The 27170-nt window shown below is 50.4% G+C and overlaps 5 protein-coding genes across 5 annotated transcripts; 2 read left to right on the top strand and 3 right to left on the bottom strand.

Moving 5' to 3' along the window:
* Window positions 1–536: 536 nt before the first annotated feature.
* B0T15DRAFT_323804 (uncharacterized protein) lies at window positions 537–2495 on the bottom strand. The gene is made up of 2 exons (XM_062864082.1): window positions 2427–2495; window positions 537–2351 (listed from the first exon to the last, which is right to left on the bottom strand). Exon 2 carries the CDS (start codon window positions 2040–2042, stop codon window positions 588–590), a length of 1455 nt encoding a protein of 484 aa, XP_062717579.1. The 5' UTR covers window positions 2043–2351; window positions 2427–2495; the 3' UTR covers window positions 537–587.
* A 589-nt stretch (window positions 2496–3084) lies between these two features.
* On the top strand, window positions 3085–4229 carry B0T15DRAFT_563405 (glutathione S-transferase; the record flags this gene model as incomplete). The annotated part of the gene is made up of 3 exons (XM_062870616.1): window positions 3085–3242; window positions 3323–3735; window positions 3832–4229. Exons 1-3 carry the CDS (start codon window positions 3190–3192, stop codon window positions 4227–4229), a joined length of 864 nt encoding a protein of 287 aa, XP_062717578.1. The 5' UTR covers window positions 3085–3189.
* Window positions 4230–15407: 11178 nt separating this feature from the next.
* B0T15DRAFT_563399 (uncharacterized protein) lies at window positions 15408–17621 on the bottom strand (the record flags this gene model as incomplete). The annotated part of the gene is made up of 2 exons (XM_062870615.1): window positions 16843–17621; window positions 15408–16798 (listed from the first exon to the last, which is right to left on the bottom strand). Exons 1-2 carry the CDS (start codon window positions 17240–17242, stop codon window positions 15408–15410), a joined length of 1791 nt encoding a protein of 596 aa, XP_062717577.1. The 5' UTR covers window positions 17243–17621.
* Window positions 17622–18583: 962 nt separating this feature from the next.
* On the top strand, window positions 18584–20476 carry B0T15DRAFT_404946 (uncharacterized protein; the record flags this gene model as incomplete). The annotated part of the gene is made up of 2 exons (XM_062865275.1): window positions 18584–19216; window positions 19472–20476. 2 exons carry the CDS (start codon window positions 18584–18586, stop codon window positions 20474–20476), a joined length of 1638 nt encoding a protein of 545 aa, XP_062717576.1.
* A 4009-nt stretch (window positions 20477–24485) lies between these two features.
* On the bottom strand, window positions 24486–24878 carry B0T15DRAFT_563396 (uncharacterized protein; the record flags this gene model as incomplete). Its single annotated transcript, XM_062870614.1, has 2 exons — window positions 24486–24797; window positions 24870–24878. 2 exons carry the CDS (start codon window positions 24876–24878, stop codon window positions 24486–24488), a joined length of 321 nt encoding a protein of 106 aa, XP_062717575.1.
* Between the last annotated feature and the right edge of the window lie 2292 nt (window positions 24879–27170).

Here is a 27170-nt window from a genome sequence, read left to right as displayed (position 1 = left end):
AGGGATGGATGATGTCACCTCAGCGGCGTGCTCGTCATCAAAGGATGATCGGCAGATATTCCCCCGCTTCTACCGCAATAATCTCATAAACGGTACTCCTAGTAGTCAAGCCGTGTGAGTGAATGAGAATCGGTACCGCGAGCAGCCCTGTCATCCATGGCGTTGATAGCAGCTGTGTGTTACGCAAGTTGCGAATCTGCTACGGTCAGAGAATCAGGGGCAAGACCCGCGTAAACCACCACGAAGAGCACACGCACCGTTGTCCGAGTACAGCAGCGGAATCCCCCGGCACAGTCTGTGATAAGCCCAGTAAACCCAACAGTTCCAGACTGGGGACTTAAAAAGCAAACACAACAGAGAACTAGAGCAACGATAACAGGAGCTGGCCCTGGGATGTCGCCATTGACACCAGTGCCAATGCCGTCGCAGCCTGAGTGCCTACCTCCAGCTCGAGGAGAAACAACCACCCTAACGCAGAAATCATGACAGGTAAGACGCCACCAACACCCAGGACCCAACGCCTCCTGACGAGGAGTGCAGTAGTAGCTTGTAGAACGAGAAAGAAAAAGACAAACGCGAGCGTCTCATCACTCGTCGGAGCGTCGTCGACGACGAAATCCAAAGATGCCACGAATGCCCCCCTTGGGCTTTGCCAGCCTGGGCACGACAGCGTCGAGATGCAGAGCCTCCAGGTTGCACCAGCGAACGCGCACGTACATGGATTTCAGGGCCATAGTATGCCTCCATCGTTGGTACTCCTCGTACAGCCATTCCGGGACGCTCTGGAGCTTGGACTTCGCCCAATCCACCCCGGGCCACCGGCTGTGCACCTCCGACTGCAGCACTCTCTCAGACAGCGCCCACACGACCGCCGCCCTCGGATCGCGCGCTTCGCGAGGGTACCAGTCCGAGCTGCTGCTGCTGCCTTCCGGTTGTTTCAGTACTCCTTCCAGTAGCGCCTCCTCCTCCTTCTCTTCCTCCTCATCGTCTTTGCAACTCCTCACAACAACCCGCCACCCCAACCCCTCCTCAACAACCCGATTCATGCGCTTCCACCTCACCTCGGATGGCGACATCCTCCGCCCACGACGACGACGACCCGCCGCCTCCTCCTCCTCCTCCTCTCCGCCAGACTTCTCCGAATAGTGACCACTGTAATCATAACCAAGACACACCGCCACCCGCACCGGCCTCGCCCCATCCCCATCCCCATCCCCATCCCCCTCATCATCACCCAACCCCCCGCCCAGCAGCCACGCCGGCCTGTGCGCAGCAACCATCAACTGCATCACCGCCGCCCTATCCCACCGGAGATCAAATTCAAGCGACTCCAGGTTCGGACAGCGCTGCCGCAGCGCCGAGAGGAGGAGGGGGAGGAGGAGGAGGACCGCGCTCGAGCCCCCATGATACCCGTACCCATGGCCATAGTCGTGATCATTCCCCCATCCATCGCTACTAGTATTATTATTATACCCGCGGTCGCGGTCGCGCGTTTCGGCCCCCACGGCAGCGAAGGGCAAGGGCAAGGAAACGGGGAAGGGAATGACCAGATGGCGGAGCAGGGCGGCGTTGCGCGGGCCGACGCGGTCGAGGAAGTGGCGGAAGAGGAGGTTGAGCTGGGTCTGGCGCGGGGCGTGCCGGAGCACGGTCGGGGGCAGGCCGAAGCGGTTGTGTGCGTAGAAGAGGGCGGTCGCTTCCCCGTGAGTTTGGCGGCATGTGAGGAGGAGGGGGAGAAGCGTGGTGGAGAGGGAGCGGTGGTGGTTCTTTTTTGAGGAGGAGGAGGAGGACGACGACGAGGACGGGTTATGTTTGTGTTTGTGTTTGTGTTTGTTTCGGGTGGTGGTGGTGGTGTCTCTTCTGCTGCTGCTGCTGCTGCTGCTGCTGCTGTTGTTGTTGTTGTTGTTGTTGTTGTTGTTGTTGGGCTGCCAGCGGTAGATGTGCACCGGGTGCGGGAAGAGGAGGAGGTGGGCGTAGATGTTGTTGCGGATCTCGCCCGGGATTCGGAGGAGGGTTGGCCGAGCGTCGGAGTCGGAGTCGGACATTGTTGATCAAGGGTATCTTAGGTACCTAAGTAGGTACGGGAGAAAGAAAGGGTTTGCAAGTGGTAGTCAGGCCACTTCCTGGATCCTCGCTGCGGGAGTCGGGTCTGACAAGATGCAGGTGGGTGGTGGTCGGTGATGGCCCGCAGCTGGAGCGTGCTTAATGAAGCATTCCGTCAAGGCCCAACCTGTGTTGCCGAGGCTGCCTCCGCGCGCCGGACTGCCGCTGGATTCCTAATGCGCCACCGACGACGCTGCACGCCCGCCTCGGTGCCCATGACGGGAAGCTGCATTTCTTGGATGCGGGGACGCCTAGAGGTGCGCTGTGAATGACGCCGCTGAGGCATAGCGCAAGGTGATTGGGCCGACGGGACAATTCATACATACGATGAGTTTGGGGGCCGAGAGGCTGCTGGACGCTAAGTAGGAGCTAGCGCGCTGCAGGGTGGCTTGTCGGCGTGCTTGGCGTGTCGGGGCCGGGGTGTGCGCTGCTGTGGTCTGGCCTGATCAGACCAAGGAGTTGCACAAACAGAGCTAATCCCAAACAGATGAGCGACATTGTGAGCCTCCATGTAACGTTATTTTCAAACACGGTCAGTCAAAATCACGCAAGCTCTTCGGTTCAAGATGGCCCGATCTTCGCAACAGCTATGCTGCAGGCCTGCACAGTAGAGGAGAATGATGGGAGGGTTAGGGTGTCATGCTGAGACCTCGAAGTGGAGTTTTCTTTCACGCAAAACAATGAAGCCGACGTTTACGTTGACGGCGTGGGCGATGTGTTGTCCTTGTCCGAGTCGTTTGGAAGGGAGCTCAGCCAACCCGCGGCTCGGCGCCGCCAATCAGGCCTCACGACCGTTTGTTAGCGAGTGCGAATGCGCGATTCCGATTTCCGAGTGCGGTTGGAAACGGTTGGAATCCCCTCAATATTGTTCCGTCTGACTCAAAGATGAAGCTCAACCAACAGAGTACAGAATCGGGACGAAATCAGTGTATTTAAGCATCCGTGAGGCAGTGGTAATGATTAGGAATTTCCTTCACTATGCCTTCAATTAATCAGAGACATATCTGTTTAAAGACGTACACAGCCGTGACACACTGACAGCCCATTTATTTATCATTGTTCATCACAGGCAGTCATAAAGTCATCAACATGACAGCGGATCAGCCAGCAACATCACAGCCTCCCAAAATCACGCTATACTGGTAAGACGTAGCCCCTGAAGAAACAAGAAGTGAGCAGACCAACCTCAGACAGACCTAACCTGCCGAATTCTACTTTCTAGGCTCAACGATTCCCGCGCGCAGCGCATGGTCTGGCTGCTCGAGGAGCTCGGGCTAGACTACGACATCGAGATGTTCGAGCGCACCTCGGAGATGTTCGCGCCTTCCGAGCTCCAGAAGATCCACCCGCTGGGAAAGTCGCCCGTCGTGCGGCTGACTACGCCGGACCCCATCGACCCGACCCGGCAGAGGGACCTGGTTCTGGCCGAGAGCGGCTTCATAGCGGAGTACCTCTGCGAGCACTTCGGCGGTCACGGTCCTGGTCAAAGTGGTCTCCTCCCGGCTCGGTACCGCCCCGGCCAGGAGGAGGGACGGCTCGGCGCCGAGACGGAGGAGTGGATGCGCTGTCAGTTCTTCCTGCACTACGCCGAGGGCAGCCTGATGCCGCCGCTGCTGGTGGCGCTTATTCTCAACAGTGCGCACCTCCCCTTCTTTACTTCCCACTCACCAATCCCAGTCGTGACACCCAAAACACGATACTAACATAGAGCTCCCCGCAAACTCCAAAAAGTCCTGAAAAGCCCCAGAATCCCCTTCATCCTGCGGCCCATGACCTCCGGAATAGCGAACAAGATCATGGCGGCCTTTGTCGTGCGCCAGATGGCCATCCACCTGTCGTTTCTCGAGAGCCAGCTCGAGACATCCCCGGGCAAGGGGAACTACCTGTGTGGCACACGCCTGACCGCCGCCGACATACTCATGAGCTATCCGCTGATCGAGGCGAGGGAGCGGGTCGGTTCTTTTAGTACTACTAGTAGTGTCGGGGCCAAGGGCCAGGGGGGGAAGAAGTTGGCCGACAGTTATCCCAAGGTGTGGGCGTATTTGGATCGGTTGGTGGAGGAGCCTGGGTATAAGCGGGCTGAGTCTAGGATTGAACAGTTGCAGAAGGGGGGGAACGGGAGGAAGTGAGTTGGGGTGGTGTGGGGTCTTTGGGATGAGGTTGAGGTGTGGAAGATGAAAGGGGGTGCTGTTTGATGGAAATACCCTGTTTCTTTTCGGAGTACTGCCTAAGTGGAAGATCATTGCATCTCTGTAATCAACGTTGTTAGGATTAAAGGAGAAGAACTGTTTGGGCCTGATAATAAGCCCCCTAAACCCTTCCTGTGAGACAACTACTGGATATATGGAGCGTTCTGAGAAAGTAGTGGCTGCGCACGAGTCCCGGTTGAAACACCACGCTATATAGAACCTCACCCATTCCGGGCCATTATTCAGTCTCATCCCTCCGCTAACCCGGCCGCGCCTGGCTTCTTCGAGAGAAGCAGCGTTCCGGTCACGAAACATTCCCTATTGCATTACCCAAAAGTTGCCCTCGTCAGCCCCCGGCCGCCCCCATGTGACGAAACCACAGGCAGTCCTGCCTCTGAAAGGGTTCGCCGGTCGAAGGTACTGCTGATCGGACAGTAGCCATGGTACGGTGGGTTCCACTGTCACATTAGATATATATATTAGAGATTTTCGCGGTGTTTGCTATTTATAACGTATCTTATAAGCGAGCCGGCCATATAAGCGAGCCGGCCACTCTCCACTACACTACCAACAATATCCTCAATCACAAAACAACAACACTAGGAACTAACAATAATTACATCAGAAACAGATGAATCAGACCCTTCTGCACCCTCCTGGCAAGTGCGGGCATTATGGCCAGGCTTGCCGCACACACCACAGCACCGAACCCTCGTACGACCCCCCCCAGCACCACTACCATCCAGCTATATTTCTTGCATTTCCTCCCCACGTACAGCCCCCTGGCTTACCACCTCCTGTGCCTCCTGCACAGTAAGTGATCCTCCAAGCCGAACACGTGTTTTTTTGGCTCTCCGGCGCTTGCTTAGCGCCTGTTTAGCCTTGCGGAGCGAAGACACCTCTGCCTGAAGGAGGGCCACCTGGTGCATTATAGCTATTGTACCCTTGGTAAGCTGGTCCATAGTAGCTAACATTGAAGTCGGGGAGCTATTTTGATGGTTGGCAATGCGAGTCTTGATAAGCGTTGACTGTGACTCAGCTTCTCGAGGGTTATATAGTATCTGGAAGACCCAAGATTGTATAGTGCCTGGCCGTGAGATTAGGGGTATTAGTATACGAAGCTTGATATCTAGCTTTGAAAGCACCCTCTCTAGATTGTATGGCATAAGGCCAGCCCCTGTAAAACCGCCCTATATATTCCTCTTAGTAATAGAGGCAAAGAAGGCCGTGCGAAAGGCATAAAGGAACTCGAGCTTGCTTATATAGTTGATATACATACGTACTAAGTCCTTGATCTGGCAACCGTACGCCTGCTTTAACGGCCTAAAGCAGCCAATATTAAGTGGCTAGAGGAGGTAGGAGGAATGTAGAGGTATGCAGAGCGTGATGATGTTGTTCTACTGGCAATAGAGCTCGAACTCAGTTGAGTAGTGGCTTTCATGGCTATCGAGGATCAATAACCAGTATTTGCCCTTTGTCTAAGTATGACAAAACCACAGGCAGTCCTGCCTCTGAAAGGGTTCGCCGGTCGAAGGTATCTGCTGGTCGGACTGTAGGTCTCGGTGAAGCCAAAAGGTTTATAACAATGCAAGTCGCAATGTCTGTATAGTAATATAGGGCTACCTTACTGCTTGTATTGCTCACTGGAGAACTCCCAGAGTCCTCCTTAACGAATGACTATATACTAGCTATTTCTCCGTGGACGCCCGTGCTCGCCGTCGTCCTCGAGCGTCCATGGTCGCTGGTGCTCGCCAGCGTCCTCGGGCGTCCATACGGTCGCTCTTGGACGCCGTCGTCCACCGGCATCCATGTAGGGCATCCGGCGGCCTTACGCGTCCTGATTGGTAACCCTATCACCTGCATGGTCCTACTAGGTCGGGTTATATGGTTGGTTTATAACACGATGCCCCTCCTTGACGTCTTTCGCCCCGAAAGACCTTGGCCGTCGTTGTGTTTCCTTTTAGCGCCAACCGCCCCCTTGATTTGGTTCCCTGGTGAGTTGTCACTCTTCTTCCCTTATTGTTGCTATAGCTGATATAGTGGCGGCTAGGCCCTATCGAAACCGTGCCTTTAAACGCTATATTGCTATGATAGCGATTGAGTACGATGGTGAGGAGTCCGATATACCTTGCGAATGTTGTTGGAACGCAAAGCCATATAGGTGTTGTATCATGGTGCCTGGTTCCAACAAGTGTTCCTCTTCTATTCGTATAGGGAAGAAGTACAGCGGTCCTAGCATTACGAACGCTTATAGGTACCCCCTTTGTCTGTGCCTGCTAGGCCCTTCCTAATAAAATAGTGGTAGTAAACTTATCAGCCTACGATAAGATTGATAAAGCGATTGTGGATGCTGAACGTTAGCTTGCTAAGGCGTTGAGCCGCCTTTCCCGGCTTCGATAGCAGCGCCAGCGCTTAGCGGAGACCGGTTTGTCGTTGCTAGCTCGTAGGCTGGAGGGTTTGGAAGAGGATGGGCCCCCTTCCCCGGAACCGATGTCGGAGGAGCAGTAGCTTGTTGGCCAGGCACAGGCCTTAGGTGCCTTTGGTATGGTTGACTGGGAGGCTGCTGGCGTTGTTCCTTATAGTTCTGGTGCTTTGCCAGGGCCCCTTGATTTTGACGCGCTCCTATAGTCTAGGGATTCTCCTCCTGTCGTTGACAAGGCTCGAGGTAGTGCGGGTTCGTAGTCGATGGCGGTCAGGTCTTGGTCGCACCTGCCGTATGTGTTGTGTTATAGCATGGCTGCCTGCGGCCGCTCTTTCCTGCCTGGGGTTCTCAATCTGATTCTTGTTGCCTGTTTCCCTACAAATAAAATGGCTTAGTGGTATAGCTTGGTTATTATACCCGAGTGATTGCTCTAGGAGACTATGGGTTCGAATCCTATTTGGGCTTCTTCTCTATATAGGTCGCGTTACTATAGGGTGACGCGACCTGGCCGGAGATTTTTATATTTCTCTCCTAGTCGGTCTAGGTTCTGCCGATAGAACTCCTTTAGTTTTTCCGTATAGTTAAGATATTCCGCTGGTTCCTATAAGTTATCTTCTAGTCCGAAGTCGAGCTATTTGATTAAATATTCTAGCCTTCTATTGGCTATTTATAAATCCAGGATCTCCTTAATATCCTATTCTTCTTCTTTATCCTTGGCTTCAATGTTCTTTATAAGCCACGCGTTCTTAGGTGCTAGTTCGAGGAGTAAGATATAGAAGATGTTAGTATATAGCTTTATTATAGATAGTAACGAAAGTCGATAGTTAGATGTCGAAATTTTTGCGTCGATTTTAAACGGTCTAATCTTCCTAAAGTCGAGTTTTTAACTTGGCCGTTTTATTTTTAAATTCCGAGAAACGAGGTAGACTATGTCTCTTCTTTTAAGGCAAGGTCCCTCGAGCCGATGTTTATCGTAATACTCTTTTATCCTGAGCCTGACGAACTCGAGTTCTTCTTTTAATATTATATATAGTATATATATCTTCTCTACCTTGACTTTTGCCCTAGGTACTATAATATCTAGTCCCTAGTATAAATCTGCTTTGTAACTAAAGTTCGCGAAGAATAGAGTGACCTTTATTGTCTCTATTAGCGTTATATTATATATAAGCTATACTGCTGGCAATAGATTAACCTAGTTATCTTGTTAGAAGTTGACAAACGTCCTAAGGTATTGTTCGACGATCTAGTTGAGTCTTTCTATTTAGCTATCTATCTACGGGTAGTATATTATTACAAGCTTACTTTTCGTGCCTAAACATTTTATAAGCGCTTGCTAAAACTTTAATACGAACTTAGTGTCTTAGTCTATAATCCATTCTTCTGGCCATTTATATATTAATATAATATATCAATAGATTATATCTGCGAGTTGCTCTACCGACTATGACTCTTTATATAGGAAGAAGTAGCTCTACTTGGTAAGTCGGTTAACTATAGTAAGAATGCTATTGTACTTTGTTCTAATAGTCGAATCTCTCGAAAGTGGTAGTTTGGTGATATAATCTATCGTCACTGAACTCCATGGTCGTTCTATAACTGGCAGTGGCTCTAAGAGCCTATATAGTTTATGCCGTACCGACTTGCTCCGATTGTAGAGGTTGTATTCCTATATAATAGTCTTGACTCTAGTCCTGAGTCCTAAGAAGTCGTAGTATTGCCGAACCTTGGCGATTGTTTTGGCGATTCCCATATGTCCTCCGAGTTTCAACTCGTGGATTGTCTTGATCAGTTCTGTCTGATCCTACGGTGCAACGTAGGCTTTGCCATTATACTATAACGCTCTATCTCTCCAAGAGATACCTACCTTATCGTCTATATCGTTCTGCTTCCGGTCTTGGAAGTCTTTTCCTAGCCGTTCTTCCCTAAAGACTATATAATATTCTTCAAGCGGTTATAGAGGTTATATATTAGGATCTTCATCCTATTGTAGAAGTATATCGTCATCGAGATCTTCTATCGGTTAGGGAGCATACTATAAGGAACCATCTGGCTATTGTTGAAGTAATGGTGGCGAGGCTTCTAGTTGGCTATTCCTGAAGTGATCTGGCCTCCTGCTTAACGCATCTGCTTATACGTTTTCCAAGTCTTTCTTATAATTGATTTTGAAGTTGAACTCTAAAAGGAATTCTACCTATCGAGTCTGTCGTCTATTCAATACCTTGGTGGTAGTAAAGTACCGTAAGTTCTTATAGTCTATATAGACCTGAACTTTATAGGTTATACCGCTAAGGTATGGTCTCTATTCTTGAAAAGCTTCGATGATAGCTAGTAGCTCTTTATCGTAGATTAGGTAGTTAAGCTATGATCCTTCGAGCTTCTTTAAAAAGAATACGACTAGGTATAATTTCCTGTGTTTATTGTACTAACCGAGTTGTCCTCCAATCGTATAGTCTAATATATTGGTTTCAACCTTAAATAGCTTCTGTAGGTCTAGTAACTAAAGCACCGAATCGGCGACGATCGTATTGCGAATCCTCTAAAACGCTTGTTCGTACTTGGCTTCCTACCGAAACTCGATGTCTTTCTTCGTAAGTTCGTATAATAGTCGTATAAGGTCGCTAAAGTTCCTGATGAACATTCGATAGAAATTAGCGAATCTAATAAATCCTTATACCTCTATCGTTGTCGTTGGTCGTGGCTATATTCTGATCGCTTTAATCTTCGCTGGCTCTATCCTGATTCTACTAGGTGAAATTTCGTATCTAAGAAACACTGTTTTCGTAATATAGAATTCGCTCTTATCCTTATTAACTAATAACTTATGTTTATAGAGTATATCTAGCATTGCCTTTATATGCTTCTTATATCCCTTAAGTGTTTTGGAGAAGATAAGGATATTATCTAGGTAATAGACTGCGAATCGGTCGAGGAATGGGCAGATTATATGATCAACGACCGCCTAGAAGGTTGCTAGTATATTCGTTAATCTAAAGGGCATTATAAGGTACTTGTAATAGCCGTAGGGAGTATGAAACGCTATCTTCTATTTATCTCCTTCCTTAATATAAATATAGATGTACGCTATTAGAAGGTCAAGGCGAGTAAAGTAACGGGCGTTTACCAACTGGTCTCGAAGCCGCAAGATAAGTAGCAAGGGGTACCGGTTCTTTACTATCTCTCTATTCAGCTATCGGTAGTCTATATATATCCGAAGCTTCCTATCCTTCTTTGGAATAAATAGGACTAGGTAGCCTGCTAGTAATATTAATGGTCTAATATACCCTATCTTGAGATTCTCCTTAAGATACCTCCTTAATTTAGCATCTTGTTGTTTATTAGTATAGTATATCTTAAAGAACTTTAACTGGGCTTCTTCCTTGAGTTTGATTTTGTAATCCCAAGGTCCATAGTCTAGTAGCCCCTTAAGATGCTTTGCTTCGAACGCCGGGTGTCCTTAGTATTCTGCTAGGATCTTGCCTGTTTCTATATTCTTCTCTATACTCTAGTAGTATAAGAACTTGTCTCTGGCTATAATACTAGCCGCTTCCCTCTAGGTGACCTAATCCTGGAATTCGAATTCTCCGGTCTCGTCGATCGAGATAATAGTAATTTTGATGTCGTCTATGTCTCTTTAAGCCGTGCAAGGGCGTCGTTGTAAGTGGCGTTGTCTCTGGCCTAGTCTTGCCGATTCCCGCTGTTCTTCCTGGTGACTACTGCCTCTTCCTAAGTCCGTAGTATGCTACCTAGCACTGTCCGTCTCTTGCAGTGGATCTATAGGGGCCGCCTCCTAGGGTGATCTCCCCTGCTATAATCCGGCGTCTATACTTTCTATCTAGTTGGTCGGGTATAGCCTCTAGTCCCGAGGTTATAGGTGGCCACCTCCCTTCTAACTAATATCTAGGTTATAATCTTAATGCTATGGGCGTCCAAGGATTATATCCTTCCTAAGCCCTATTTCAACAATGTTAAATACCACCTTAGTAGTTTTCCCTTCTACTATGATTATAAATAGTTCTGTTTCTTATCGGACCTATTAGGTATCGAATAGTCCTTTAATAATATATTGTTTCTTCTTAATCCTCTATAAGATCCTAAGTCGGTTGACAAGTGCTGGCGAGATAAGGTCGATCTAAGATCCTCTATCTACCAATGCCAATGTTTGGAATCCTTTCTAGTATACTATAACCTAGATTCTATCATCTAGTTTGTTATTCTGAATCGTAGCGGCTTCCTTTTCGCTCGCTAGGAGGTTGTAGATCCTTTTTCTTGCGTGGTTCTTCCTGCACCCGCGGATCTATCGTCGTTGTAATGGATTTAGTGGTTTCCGGGCCCCTTAGAGGGCCCTGAGCCGTTTCCTAACTCCGTCCTAGCATCTAGATAGGCGTCCCTATCCTCCTATACCTCTTGGTTACCATCCTATAGTCCAAGTCTCGGGAGTTTATTAAATAACTATCGAATTTCATTGGCTCTTCTTCCTTCCTCTTGCTGTTTGCGAGGCGTTATCTATCTTCGTATATATATCTTACGTTCGTGGTGTTCTTAGAGCTTTATTTATATATAGATTAAGCAATCCTGGCTCTTATACTATCAAGTGCTATTGGGCCACTGCTAGTAGTCTTTTAGCTGGGTTCTTTATAATATCGCCCTGATTCTATTATATATATTAGTCCTCTCGACCTTCTATAGGAACTGGTCGGTGCCGGTCCCTATATCCTAAACCTATAAGACTGGTCGAGGTTCTCCGTTTCGGTTAGTAGGCCTATCGGGCCAAAAGTCATTATCGAGTTTTAATCGGAAGTAGTATCGGCATTTGTATATAATGTACTAGAACTATAGGACGTAGATGTAGTTGTATCGCTAGGGTTGGAGTCGGAGTGTGTCTTATTTATAGGGTTCGTAATACGGGCCAAATCCAATCTAGATATGTATCGCATTGCTATCTCTAACGCCGTTATATGGCTTCTTATTCCAAAAAGTGTCCTAATCTTATAGTTCCTACCCCTTAAGCCTTTGCTGGTTCTAGGCCTTCTGGTATTCAGCCTTAGGGTTCTTGATTCTACTATTTCTCCTGTCCTAGCCTTGGTCCTATGCTAGTCTATCCTATAAGTTTAAGTAGTGCTTTTCCTAGTCCCTGACTAGCTTGGCCTTAATAAATTCTAGCTGGCTTATAGCCTGAGCCTTTTCTTCCACAAGTCTCCGGGTAACTGTTCGAAGCTTGGCTTATTCTTCCTCGGCCTCCTGGAGGCGCTAAACAATAAAGATAGGGTTCGGGCCAATGGGTTTATCGCCCGATTGTTGTATCCTCTATTAACCTTCTTTGTTCTAGGTCAACTGGAATCCCTAATTTTCTACGAGTTGTAATACTATAGCTACGGCAATATTATAGCCTATAATAGGCTCTTTAAATATGATATAGGGGCTGTTGCTTCCTGACTAAGAGGAGTCGTTGATACTTCCTTTAGCTATGCCCTGGTCGACTACGTCGTTGAAGTCATCCTTAGTATAGCTTATTACAGCTATTTTAACCATACGGGTTAACTTATCGATTATAGCGTTTTCCTTGCCGGGCACCTGTTTCCAGTTCTTCTTGCTACGGCACTCCTGCTTAAAGTGTCCTTTCTTGCCACAGTTGAAATAGGTGGCCTGGGACTTGTCCTTCTGTCCCTTGTCTTTACACTAGGTGGCGTCTATATCCATCGGTCCAGCGTAGGTACTATATAATGTACTAGGATATTATCGCTTTTTCTTATTATTGGCCTTGACAAATATAGGCTATATTCTACGTCCCTTATACTGCTGGCGTCTAGTGTAAATCCGGTCGTCGATACGGATAGCCATGGCGATATATTTATCAAGTGTATCGGGTCGGTCTTTCTAGTATAGTTTATCCTTGACTTCTTCCTTCAAGCTATTATAGAATAATTATATAAGACCTTCGTCGTTGATTTCGTACCAAAGTGAATCCTAGCGGAACTATATAGCGTAGGTAGCCGCCGACTTTATCTACCTTAGGTATATAAGTCGCTCCTATATATGGAGCTTCTTATTATAGTCTCTAAATACCTTCTGGATTTCCTATTTAAATTTGTCATACAATTTAAAAATTTTAATGGTAAAGTCGTCCTAAGCATCCGTACTATTAGTTAGCCAATCCTTAAAGGTAGGTTTAAATCATCGAAGTACCTTCCCCTCAAGTCGCGAGGAGATAAACATAACTTTGGTAGATTTATCTGTAAACTTATCCGGGTAATACTTGAGATAGGCCCTTATAGATATAAGAAATCCAATAAGTCCCTCCTTATCGCCTCTATATTTAGGGGGTGCTTCGAGTTTGGCCTTATCCTTAGGCTTGCCGTTATAGGCCTCGTTGACGAGCTGCTATATATAGCTATTTTCGGCCTTAAGCTGGGCGATTTTGGCGTTGAGAGCCTCGAGAGCCTGCTATATCTATTATATAGTTGCGGCCTGGCTCTGAGATTCTAAGGTGCTAGGTGTCTAGGGCGCCATGATAGTTGGTAGTACCTTTAATCTAAACCGTGACAGAGTCAAAGGGAGTGAGCAATGTATGACGAAACTATAGGTAGTCCTGCCTTTGAAAGGGTTCGCCGGTCGAAGGTATCTGCTAGTCGGACTATAGGTCTCGGTAAAGCTAAAAGGTTCATAACAATACAAGTCGCAATGTCTATATAGTAATATAGGGCTACCTTACTGCTTATATTGCTTACTAGAGAACTCCTAGAGTCCTCCTTAACGAATGACTATATACTAGCTATTTCTCCGTGGACGCCCGTGCTCGCCGTCGTCCTCGAGCGTCCATGGTCGCTGGTGCTCGCCAGCGTCCTCGGGCGTCTATATGGTTGCTCTTGGACGCCGTCGTCCACCGGCGTCCATGTGGGGCATCCGGCGGCCTTACGCGTCCTGATTGGTAACCCTGTCACCTGCATAGTCCCACTAGGTCGGGTTATATGGTTGGTTCGTAACACTAAGGCGCTATATAGTAGTCGAAGTGCTTGATCCAATCAAGGCCTACCGCATTGGTAGTCTAGCCATTCTCGGTGGTTGCAATATACTAGTCGGCTAGGAGGTTGCACTCTTGATACCAGTTGGCGAGGTAGTACTACGCGGCTAAGATGATGAATGGAGGGATAGCCTAGCCAAGGGCATTGACGCCTTGAATTACCGTCACCTATTCGCGGTTGCCAGGCTAGGCTAGCTTCGCCTTGCCACGGCCATCCGAGGTTGTAACTACTATACCCGGGAAGATAATGCCTATTATAAACCCAGTCTTATCGAAGTTATAGATATCATCATCTACAATGCCGTACTTGGCCTTAATATTCCGTATAAGGGCAAACCATTCGCCAATAACCTTCGGATCCTCATACTTGGCCCTCTGGTAGTCGTATCTATACGTATAACACGTCCAGAGCTCTAGCTGGCATTTGACAAAGTTATACGCCCAGAGCTTGCCGATAGGGGGCGCGTCGTATACGCGTAGTAGTTGGTTGGCCATATCTTCTATACCACGCAGTCTCGGCGGAAAAGCTCGCTTAGATAGCTCAATTATATACTGAACAAGAGCCTTCTCTTCGGAATCGGTAAGCCGGCGCGAGTTGGGCGTAGTGTCGCGTCGTGCAGGCCGGCCCGCTAGTCGGTCTTGTAAGGTTGTTCGTCGAACGTCGTAGTACTTTGCTGTAGCCCTTATGCTTAGTTTTTGGTCTTTTTGTATCGCTTCGAGGGCTAGGTTTATCCTAGCCTTGTACGAAGAAGAAGACATGTTAGGTTGTAAAGAAAATCTGGTTTTAAGCGCGGAAGTGACGCGTCGCGGGTAAAGTGGCCGGCTCGCTTATATGGCCGGCTCGCTTATAAGATACGTTATATATATATAACTTTCGCTATATACCTACGTTAATACGGATTATAAATATACAATATCTATAACGTACTTATATAGCGAGTGGGCCACTTTCGTTCAACCTTAGTTACTTTATAAAAGTCAATTCGACCACAACACCTTAAATCAATTAAAACTACTCGGAGTCGCTATCCTCAGACGTCTCGCAAACTACCTGACAGGTTCGCGTATTGTGGCCAGGCTTTTTGTAGTTGCTATAGAGCCGAACGCCTGTGGGAAATATAAATGTAATTCATCCTCCCAAAACACGGCTTGATACTACAACACATCCGGGCCCACCGCAAAGGAAGTTTCATGGGGATGACTGGATTGGCATTGAACCAACTGCTGCCTCAGTGGTGGCGTCGATGTGTGGAACTTAAGGTAGTTCACCTAGTATCCTAGCATGCCAGACCGTGGTTTGAAGTCCGGAAATCTTGTGAGAAATGAATGGATTTCCCGAGCCCTGCTCAAGCTTCTACCCAAGGCTAGTAAATGAGAGGCGCCAGAAGCACTAGTTACATGAAGTCCAGCTCCAATGGAAGTGCAATTAAAACCAAAAACGCCAAACGCCTTCCCAATGGTTTACTTGACCCAGATGGTCCAGCCATCCTGGCAGTGTGGCGTGAAGCGTCGGAACCTTCGAGCGCTGCGTAAGGTACCTGACCTTAAGCGAGTTACGGATCCTCGTCCAAATCTGCGTCAACATCGATAGCAGGTTGTAGCACTTTCAATCCTTTCCAAACACACCCAAACGCGGTCTTGACCGGCATCTCCAGGCTTTCGAAGCTTAAGGTAACTAAGCAGCCACTTGTACGGTTGGTGTCTTTGGGAGGAACTTTGGTGTCTTTGGGACCTTGGGCAATGCTGTTTTGGGGGAAGGCGCAACAGCATCGCCTTGCTGGAATTGGGTGGTGATACGAGGAAGTGTTGGTTTCTTCTGAGCAGAAGATGCAACACGCTGCAGGTTGACTGGTATCTTCGCAACACCCTGTGGGTTGTCTGAGTTCTTCTGCCCAGCAGGTGCAGCACTTTGCGGGTTGGCTGGCTTCCTATGGCCAGCAGGAGGTGCGGGACCCTGTGGCTTGGCTGGCTTCGTCTGCTGGGGTGCAGCACCCTGCGCGTTGACTGCTTTCTGCTGACCAGCAGGAAGTGCAACAGCCGGCGGGTTGGCTGGTTTCTTCTGAGCAGGAGATGCAATACCATGTGGTTGGTTGGCGGCTGCATGCGGGAGAGTCTTCAGGTTCGGACCGGTACCAGCAGCGCCCTGCTGGGACTGCACCGACTGCTTCTTGGCGCCGTTTTGGTGAGATGCAGCAACCTTTTGCTGCGGTACAGCGACCTGTTGCTGCTGCTGCTGCTGCTGCTGGGCTTTGGCAGGAGCAGCGCCGGCGGCTGGCTTGACTTGGAGAACATCATCAGGCCCGCTCGAACCCCGAGCCGCGAGAGTCAACTTTTTGAGAGAGCCAAGCGCAGAGTCCATCTCGCGCTTACTAACACGGCGTTGAGAGCGAGGCCGGACGGGCGTGCTGCCCGGCCGCTTCATGTTGCCGGTCATGTTCGCAGCCGCAGCCCCAGAGTGTTTATGACCCTGTTGGACAGAGGCACCGGCCTCTTGGGTGTAAACTTGGTTGTAGACGTCCCAGTTCACGTCAGAGGGCAAAGAGCCGTAGTCCGATGATGGCTGATAGTAGCCGCTGGCGGGGTGGTCGCCGCCGCCGCCGCCGCTGCCCTCGCCACCTCCGCCAGTCCAGCCGGGTGGATATTGCGGCAACTCAGGCTCGGGTGTGGCCTCCTTGGGCGGGATAATACCGACACGCCACTGGATGCCCCTCCTGTCCAGAACCGCCTGGCAGCAAGGTTTCTTGGAGTTCGGGCGGCCCTCGGGGTTGGGTCCGCACGGCCACACCTGACCCGGCTCGGTTGGGTCGGAGTTTGTATCAATGTCGTAAACCGGGCGACGAGCCTGATCAAAGACCGGTCTACCGCGCCGGTCACGTCTCTGGACAATCCTGGGCTGAACGCCGAAGATGACAATGTAAAATGAGCCGTCAACCCAGCTTCGTTCCTGGCCCCACGGAGAGTCGAGCGAGTTCTCCATCATGTTGCCAACCACGTCCTCGACGTGGACATTACCATCTTTGGGACCCTGGACGGACACGTACTTCCCAGTCTTTTTCCCTTTCTTCTCTTCCTCGATCCAGTACCGCAGTGTTGTCTCCACCCTCGGTGACCGCCGTTTGCCAGCTCAGTTCGCCTCCGCCCTCTGGGAATGGAACCAAGCCAGAGCGCGCTCTTGATCGTCGGGTCGAGTGCGTAGTTGCCCTGCGCGTCCACCAGCGGGTTGTTGTTCTCGTCCACCAGGATCTCTTGGTACCAACCTACCAGAGCCGCCGCGAGACAGCTTTTATTGCCGGTAAGGGCATGTCGATTCGTGGCGCGGACCCTGTTGTAGAAGTATTCTGCGTATCTGAGTGCTTCTGGCCATTCCACTTGCCATGGGAAATTGCCCGTTCCTTGGTATGTAGCCCTCCTGCCCTCGTCGAATTCGTCAATATTGCTCAAGTACATTAGTGCTGGATTGATCTCGGGCGGAGAAGAGGGCGGGCTGTTCGAGCCTGTCGTTGCGGCCATGCTGACTTAGGTAGGGAGGCTGGCTGCTGAGCTATGTTCTCTAGGTATGTAAAGAGAATCGGCGAGAACGAGAAGAAGGAGGCTGTATCGTCCAGCGATGTCTCGGCAGCGGGTGGGGAGATGCGTCTCGGCCGGCGAGAGGGGTTGATGAACCTCAGGGAGAGAAGGTGAGAAAGATGTGTTTGTTGAGCGGAATAATCTGCGAACTGGGCGGCGGATGCCCTGCCTGGCTTTATACGAGTAGATGTACCGTCCGTCATCCACGGCTGCTGGTCATCGGCTCGACGGTGGCCTGCATGGCTCCGTTCATGGGGGAGGTTGTAAGCGCCGCGGCCCACGGGGTGTGTTAGAGGCGGTAGGGTTCGGCCGCCCGGCCGGTCCACGCCTCCTGAAGGCTCAACCACCTCCTAACCAAGGTACTTGACGTGCGTGTTGCATAAGCCCGTTGCCATAGATACCCGGGTACCTAGAGACCCTCTCAAAGGCCAACTTGGACAGCCTGAACGCGTGTCTCGAACCAACGCTGCGGTGCGGGCGGCCCAGATGCTCCTGGGCGGCCAGATTGGCGCCGTGGTCTCGTCTCGTCTCCGTCCCACATCATGTCGCCCTGCCTTTTCATACACATGCGACAGGCTGCGAGTATGAGGCCCGTACAGGACTGCAGCCAACTGGCACGATTGGGGGCGGCCACAGCGCGTGAATGGAAGCCCCGGTCCGCAAGACCTAAGGTACCTTAGGGAAGAACCTAAAGTCGGTCGTCTCGACCTGTATCTCGAGTTTTGCAGGACCACATTGGGAGTAGGTTCGCTTCGAGGCTGCATACCGGAGTCTCCGAGGGACCTAATGGAAGCGAAGCTTCAATGGCGATACGGTACTCCAGAGTTTACTTGGTATATATAGAGGAAGCCCGGAAGGAATACGCCACTTCATCGACTAAGCCTTTTCGACCAAGTTTCTCAAATAATAGTATTGCGTGGGACAGGCTGAACAACTGAGAGCAACGACGTGATGATGTCTTCTTGTCTTGCTAAGCTATGGGAAAAGGGGGAAATCTCCGCTTGGGAGATGCAGGTCAGAGGTGGGCTGCCTGGAGTGCTCGGGCCAAGTGGCCCACACAACAAATAGTAACTGGTCGCTGTCCTCGCTCATTTCATTGACAGTTGCACCCACTTAGATACTGTACTTAAGACCCGGCTTCCAATTTGATTTGTGTTTTGACTTCTGCTCTCAGTTCTTCAACGCGGAAACTCATCGGAACGCGATTTGAACGGTCGCCAGCCAACAGGCACCAACCATTTCGAATAAACCGTGACGGCGGCTAACAGCCATCGGCCCCCAACGATGATGCGAGGCATCGAGGACCAGCCGCCCCGGCCACCGGCTCTGCTACGGCTGCCTCCTCACCTACGCCATCGCATATATCTTCACATAGGCATAGCCCGCCGTGACGGGCGCCCAAACACATACTACTTGGATGGCCGCAAGGAGTTGCCAGGATTTACGTCGGCCTTTGACCCGCCGCCGACGCGCAACTTCACCGGCCTACTCCGGTCCTGCCGCGACCTGTACACCGAAGTCGCTGCCCTGCTATATTCAGCCAACCAATTCGTTATGCACGCCGGCAAGGCCTCCCTCGAGCCCCTTCAAGCCCTATCGCCAATGGCCATCGCCTCCTTGACGAGCCTCAAGATCGTTCTCAACGAGTGCTCGTGCCACCATCCGGTCGACTCTAGGGACTACCCGCCGCTTTGCTGTTGCGACGACGTCGAGCATGAGCCGGAGCCCAATGGTATCCGCGCCCGGTGCGCCCAGTACCATAGGAGTACGCACCGTCGACCGCTGCTCGATCCTGTCTCGTCGGATCTAGACTCAACTTCCTCCAAGCTAATGGCCCAAGCTCTACTAACTAGCTGGAACGACGCTGCGGTCCACTTGTCGTCCTATGTTCGCCCCGGACGTCTGGCGCTCTCGTTAGTCTGCGATATCAACCATCAGCACGAGTATGCACGAGAGGCTGGCCAGCTAGCCGTTGCCCCGCTTGCCCTCTTCCCGCCCCTTAAAGACTGCCATGTACGGCTTTGCAAACGATGGGACCGCGCACTCCAGCGGCTGGCCGAAAGCGCTGTCCTACAGGCCTGCCCTAAGCCGTCAACTCTTCGCCTTGCACCTACTAGGGCACCATCGGCTCTAGTAAACCTACCGCGCGAGCTACGACTTCTTATTCTCGAGTATACAGACCTGGTAACTCCCTGGAAGGAGGTCACCTGGTGCAGGAGATATCGCCGCTACTACCAAATATGCCGCCCGCCTTGTCTAGCGTCCGAGGGTAGAGGTCAGCCTTGTCAGCCTCACATTCATCATGGTTGCCGGCTAAGCCAATGCCTTGGCGTCGATCTCCCCCCTTCGGGCAGGCCACCACCGGGCCCAGGCTGCTTTTGCCGTCGCCGACACGCTGCCTTCTCCTTCACCTGCAATTGCTGGGCTCCACCAACTAGCATCTTTCTCGTTTGCCACGCCTTATACTACGATGCCCAGCTTATCTTCTTCTCATATAACCGTTTCATCGTTCACGATGTCCAGGCGTGGCCGGGCTGGACCCTAGACTATATAGTCCAGAAACCGCGGGACCCGGAAATCGCCAGCATCGAGGAGTCCTACCCATACGAGCGTCTCGCTGCATCGCATTTCCTCCGAGAATTCGTCCCCGCCAACTGTCTCGCCTACCTCCGCTTCCTCGAGCTTGTCTTTCCGCCCTACTGGCCGTATAGCTGGCCCGTTGATGACCATCCCGCCATAGTAGACTGGCGCGACACGGTTAATTGGCTGCGTGGTAAGATCGACGCACCGGCGCTTACCATCCGTGTCGTCTTTGCCGACTTCCTTCAGAATCCGGCGGGAAGCCGCAGTGGGACGACCAAGGACGAGGGGAAGCAGATTGTGAGAGGCTACATGCACGTTATCCGAGCTTTGGAGCCCCTGCTCAAGCACGACGGTCTGGCGGCGCTATACGTGCAGGCGGCATTCCCTTGGGCATGGGCACGCGACGTCCTCCTCCGACAGCTATTAGAACCGGACGACTGGTGGACCCAGGAGCTGGCTAGGCAGGAGCAACGGCTGAAGGAGCTCTTGGAACGTATACCAGGCTGTGAGGCGATTGTCGATTCACGCAACAAGCCTGAGCCGAGAAGGAGCGCTTGGCAGACCTGGTATAATGTAGACTGGTATGATCAATAAATAACTAGTGACCTAGCGTTTTCCTACTCTAGGCCAGCCCGCGTTATTTGTAGAGCTAGGGGACGCTACCTTGAGGGATTTATACAAGACGCAGCAAGGCTTTGCCAAGCAACATTCGCTTCAACGACTGTGCAAATTAAGGTACCTTACTCATCGCACTGCAGTTAGGACCAGGGGCCTAACCATCCGAGTACATAGTAATTGCGGAAATTGTCGGGGCCTTGGTATTGTGTTAGTGTCCAAATTGCTATGTTCTAACTACGAGCGTACGTCCTCCACTCCCAGTGCCACATAGGGTCATTCGCGCACCGCCGCTAGTCTAGGCAAGATCTAGAGATGGCCCAAGTTCGCATGCGTCAACCCCGATGTCCATGTACCCTTGTGGGTAATCACCTCACTTCGGTATCAGAGCCTCAAGAAACCGACACTTCGGTCTTACGAAACAGAGAAGAGCGAAGGCTTGGACGGTATATAAGGAGGAACTCGTGCTAGGGCATAGAGTAAATAAATAATCTACAGGAGCCCTCGGCCAGTCATTCTATTTATAGGCACCTCCTAAGCATGCACCAACCTGAAAACTCGTCAACTCCTTGCTTAGGATCGTCCTCTCAGCCTTCTTCTATATAATGTTGTCTAACCTTGCTGTCGTTTCCTTCCTGCATAGCGAATTTAGTCTTACTAGCAACAGCTTGAATGCCAAGCTCCGCTATTGTGCTGCCTATTTGTTGACTTGCGGCGTTCTTGTCCCCTGAACGAACAACTTGCTCTAGAACAAGCTTGCGTCCACCTAGATATTTGAACGCTTGAAGGAACGGGATTCGAGTACGCTGTCGCGCTAGTTAGGAACCTAGTGGCACCCTTAGTTGGGCAGCTAGGTCAAATACCGCAATAGGGCTATCTTCGGCGACGATGCAGACACCTTCAATCTAAACAGATGGCTATAAGAGGTCAAGGAAAGAATAATTCCTTTGAATTGGTACTGGCGGCTAGTAAGCCCCCTTACCTAAGCTATCCATCGATTCTCGACTATTGAACACCTCTTAGTTTAGCCTAGGCTCGTGTACCTATATTGGGCGCTCTATTTCTATGTTCGAAATCTGTAAACTAATGCAAAGGTTGGTTCGACTTTGATATAAAACTGTGTGAAGGGAGAAATAACAGACATATGACTATTAGTTTATATAGCCAGAGAATTTTAGGATGTTTGTTTGGCCAAGGGTGGCTCGAGGTTGACTAGGCATGACTCTATGGACCTCGCACTTAGCTAGGGTACCTTACTACCTACCTTTATAGAGAGACTTTAGACTTGAATGCCTTGGTACATTCTCGACTAGATGTAAGTGGATGCTAACCTAGTAATCATCTCCGATAATTACAGCAACGCGACTTCAACGCGCTTTTGGGAGTGACCCCCGAGGCGGAGAGGATGAAGGGGCCGGCCGTGGACCTGGAGCATGGGTAAGGATGTTTCTGTAGATCACCAAGAAACGACTCTGCTAGGTTATGGTTGCTCGGCCCCCAACGGCGCCCTGCTGTATCTCCAAAGCTGGCGCACATACACCGACCGGCTCAATGCCTCGTGACAACTCTCACTTATCCATTGGCTGGAAAAGAAACAGCATAGAAAGACCTTGCTTTCACGGTGTGCCTCCAAACCGCATGATATCAAGGTCTCATGGGAGGTGAGCATTATGGACGAAGGATATCCGGCCTGCCACCATTCACCTTTGACGGCCGACAGAAGCATAAGTTTTGGGGCCCAGGCAATGACACCCTCCCCGAGAGAACCGGATGGATGGGTGCCCGGCTCCGGTCAGCCAGCGTCTTTTCAGATCTGGTCCGGCAGTAGACAAGATGCGACGGGGCCGGCGTAACACAAGCCGTAAGCAAGCCGGCGGCGGCTACCAACGGGCAGCGCCGGACTGGAGTCCGCCAATCTGGAGACGCCGTGTGACACGAACCAAGGGAACAGGATTCCAGAAGCCTTCCCGGCACGCTGCGGTGCGTCGTTGTTAGTACTAGTGAGACGGGAGCAAGGAAGAGGCAGTGTTCGATGCATCTCTTTGTAATTACAGCGTAATACACATGGGACCCGGGTTTCTAGTGGGAGCCACCAGTCTTACAGTTGAGACAGGGGGCACCTGAATTGGCCCAGCCGTCATATCATCACCGCCTCTCCACCGACTTTCATAGTGACTTGGTGCTTTAGGTAAGTTGTGGGGGCACTAACTTATCTTCCTTGGTATCTGCTTGAGGGTCCTCCGACACAAAACTAGGAGAACAGCGTATATTTTACAATCCAACGCGATAGCGTGCAAATGTGTGGGCGTTGGTCGTTTGCGGAGCAGGTGGTGCCAAGCCCAGCTAAGATAGCAGGAGATCTTGACTTTCCTAGCTGCCCTAGGCTTAGATGCCTAGATAGCTGCCTGCGTGCACTGCGTTCACCAAACTGATTCCTAGGAGGCGACGGAACCTTAAAAACACCCACCCGGGTCGTCGCGAGTTGATGAGCTTTTATTCGAACGACATGATCCCGGCCGGAAAGTGAGCCGGCATTCCAGGGTCTTTAGCAGCACAACGTAATTGCGCCGAGCCTCTTGGTCTTCGAAGTTCGCACTCCATTTTGTCTGCTTCCTAACCGCTCAACATTCATGGAAGCACACCCTAGCAATGCTCACCCCTCGTCGGTGAGCATCATGAGTGGAGGAGCGAAAAAGGACCTTTCAGACCCTGCTGGTGAGTCATGACCGATCGTCCCAACAACCAAGACGTGGCTGCTCACAACCCGTCAGTTCGCATACTGGATTGGAACAAGATCCGTCAGTTTCCACACAATTTACCGCTTGCCCTCTCCCTTCCCTCCATCAGAAGCTTTGTCGAACAATAATCACCACCTTATCCAGCATCCGAGACACTGACCTTACCTCCTCCCGGCGCAGATCCCCGCATCATCGACCCCGACAAGGCCTATCTTCGATTCCGCAGCGACTGGCATCTGACAGCCAAGATCATCTTAGGGGAGACGTTGTCCGTCTATACCGCCGACGAGGTACTGCAGGGCGCCAACAAGTTGCTCCAAGAGGCACAGTCGGAGTCGGCGCCTCCCCGCAAGCCGGAGAATTTTGCCCTTGAGAAATTCGCCTTCTACTACGACATTGTGGCGACCATCACCCGTACGCAGGAAGCGCTCATCGACGTAAAGGACGAGACGGACGGCGACTGGATTGTTGTGTCGGCCAAAGCCACAAGCCAGCCTGAACGACGGTAACTACCTTATCCATGCTCAATGAGCAATGGCTGCTAGACGGGTAGGCGTTCGCGAGGGCGACGAGGGGAAGCATGACAAAGGAACAAGGGAGATGGCAATGAATGAAGAATCGTTGTAGGAACACTAGCATCCCGTTAGCCCCGTCTTCACGCTTCGTCAGGTCAACTCATGCCTTTGTCTAATTAGCACCTGGCTCTGCTGATTGCTGTGTTGAGCGCCACTGTCATCCCATTGTCTCATAGCCCGATGAAGCATGTCCTCCGGGGCATTACAAGACACAGCACAAATGAAAACTGAACATTGGTCCCCTGCCATTGAATCCGTCATTGCTACTGAACTGCCTTAGACACCTGGGCTGTTCCCTGGTCACGAATCAGGAGGCGCTCAGTGATGTTGAGCCTGGTGACTGAAGTCTTAAGGTATGACTTCGATGAAAGTCTTGCGCTAATTATTTGGTTCAGACACCTCTGCCTTCACTGGCCGCTTCGCCGTGAATAATAATTATACAGCCCAAATATGCTGGAACCAGCCAGCATTCTCCCTAACCATGATCTCGGCCCCTGGTCTTCAAACTACCGCGGCAGTTCCGCGACGACTCAACTCTCCCAAAGCCCCCGTCTCTGCCCCAAACTTCATGATGCGGTCGTGTAGCTCACCCCGACGCAGCGCCTCGTATATCTCCCCGGCCATGGTGCCGAGGATCCTGGTTCGACCTGCCAGATCCTCGTCCTTCCCGGCAGGTCAAACATGCCCCTTGAGCCCGCCACCCGCGGTTCCATTAACCCTGGGCGCCCCAGACTCCTGGAGCAGCAGTGGAAGATGGTCTTCCACACCCCGGTTGAGCGGGATCTTCAGCTCCTTCCGCACAAAATCGTACACCACCCTGGACGCAGGGCTGATGTACTCGGTGGTCGTTTGATGACGAACAAACTCAGCGCGGAGATCAGCGTAGCATTTCTCGAGCGCGGCAGCCATCCGCATCTGGTACTCCCTCACGCCACCCAACGACACGTCACGCTCCCCTAGACACTCATTTTCGCTGTGGGTTGGGTGCTGGGAACGATAGACGATGTGAGCAGTGGTGTGGCGTTGTGGCTGAGCGGCCCACACTCCCCTTGGACCCACATCATCCATCATCACCAGTTCGGTATATGTGTGGAGAGGGTTCTTTTTTCTTCTTGTTTCCTCTTCGAGGCATAAACTATAGGCGACAGGTAATTTTATACCTAAATTTCTTGATATATTTCTAAGATCTGGAGCTGAGAATTCTAATATCACTTTCTAATTTCTCAAAGTTAAATATTAGTGTAGGCCACACGTGTATTTACTCGAGATACTAGCCTGCCCAGCGACAATTTGCTGCTATATATAGCAAAGCTGTCGCTGTTAGCTTATTTTTAGCAGTTTGCGATAGTAAAGCGGACTATAACATCATTATATTTATCCTTTGCGGATAATCCTAGATCTAAGATCTGAGATCTAAGATCGACTGTGAGAATGGATCCGCGATTAACCTAAGTTCAAGCATTAGCTACAATGTAATATAAAGTATTGCTACGCCGAGGAGGAAGTTGTGGCATTATTCGCTATCCGCAGCCACTAAGCTACAAGTTGCGAAGTCACCGACAAGAATAGCATCAGAGGAATTTCTCCTCGGCCACTGCTAACTACAACTAAGAGATATTGAAATAGACCCCGACTACTGCCGTGACAAGATTAATCTCACAGTAAACCGTCTAAAGCCGATCTTCGAAGATCCAAATAGTTACAATCCCCATTCTGAAAACCACCAATTCCCAATACTCACTACTTAAGTAGAGTTAAGACAGTTGTTGGAGGATTTAGGTCTCTCCTACTCTAGCTTTATAGAGTCGCAGTTGCGCATCCTATATCTTAGACTCACATCCTCTCGTAGCAAGCTTCAATGCATTTATGGAAGATAAAGATATAAAGCAGCTCTTAGTAGTATAAAGCTTAGGCCTAGTACATAGTCGACAGTCAAGCTCTACTATCTACTCTAAGGTGTCGATATATATGCCTTCCTATACAACGAGGTAGAGCATGATCACCACCAGACAAAATACAACTACGGATATATATTTTACACCGTCCTTTACTAGGAGGAGCAAGGTGATCCAGTCCAGGCTCATAGCTATCAGTCGAAGCTCTCACTAGGTGTCACGAGGGCCGTCGTTCACGGCCAGAGTCAAGCCTCTGGTGGTAAACTAACTGCATTGCAAGAATATTGAACTTGCAGAAGGAAAGAAATCCTCGAGACTGCAAGGTAAGCTTTAAATACAGGATGCGAGTAGGTCTAAGCTTGCATGCATGATATAATGGAACATGCATAATGAATCATCACTTGGTATATATGACGAAACCACAGGCAGTCCTGCCTCTGAAAGGGTTCGCCGGTCGAAGGTAACTGCTGGTCGGACTATAGGTCTCGGTGAAGCCAAAAGGTTCACAACAATGCTTGTCGCAATGTCTGTACAATAGGTATGGGCTATTGCTTGTATTGCTCACTGGAGAACTCCCAGAGTCCTCCAGAACGAGTGACTATATACTGGCTATCTTTGGGTGCTCTCATATGCTCTATAGAGCTTCCTAGAGCCCGGTGCTCTATTAACTCCATCGAGAGCTTCCATTTCCTCGCGTTGATTGGCTTAGTTCTTGAAGCTCTCGTCTGCTCTCTAGAGCGCCTTAGAGCTCCTTCTCATTGGTCCTAAATAATTGGTTTGGGTACGCCCTACGCCACCCGTCGGGTTGTCCTACCTGTAGCTGTCCTGTTGGCTTAATTCGTAATACGATATCCCCTCTCCGAGGTCGACGCCTCGGCAACCTTGTTCTTCCTATATTCTGAAATAACGCTAATAGTCCTTAGCTGTAAGTGTTTTTCCTTCTATATCCTCCTATCCTTGCTAGTCATAGCTGACCGTATACGAAAGCGAAAAACTCAAGCCGAGTCAAGTACTTAGCGCCGGTCTCGTCTCGCCGATTTTACTATATCTTCTAGATTCCTAATGCCCAAGTGTTCCTACTACTATAAATACAGGCTCAATTATCAGGTATCTGGCACCTCCAAACGTTATAGTTCCTATAACCGTATAAACCGCCCATCCTATAATATCTAGGGCATCGATCCGGGGATATATAAGTTGGTTTTCGCCGCTGCCCGCCGTTAGTACTAACAGTGCTAGTTCGCTCCTTTATTTCCGAGAAGGATAAGCTTGAGCGTAAGGAGGAGGAGATTTTAGCGAAGCTACTTCGTCTCCGTAAATAGAAGCGTACTTTAAAGGAGAGGGTAAGAAAAGCGGTGTCCTAGGAACTTCGGGACATCTCGGACTTAGAATATAAGGAGCGTGAGGAACGTAAGAAGTACATAGCTACTCCTGTACCTGCTTCGCCAACGCCCCTCGTACCGGA

This window comes from Chaetomium strumarium, assembly GCF_033439665.1.
Source record: "Chaetomium strumarium strain CBS 333.67 chromosome Unknown B0T15scaffold_8, whole genome shotgun sequence".
NCBI classification, from domain to species: domain Eukaryota; kingdom Fungi; phylum Ascomycota; class Sordariomycetes; order Sordariales; family Chaetomiaceae; genus Chaetomium; species Chaetomium strumarium.
Note: the sequence above shows the minus strand (reverse complement) of the source record. Positions and strands in the feature narration are given on the sequence as shown.

What these genes read in the sequence shown, in the direction of transcription:
- B0T15DRAFT_323804 (XM_062864082.1), bottom strand. Translation starts at nt 2,042, where the DNA reads ATGTCCGACTCCGACTCCGACGCTCGGCCAACCCTCCTCCGAATCCCG.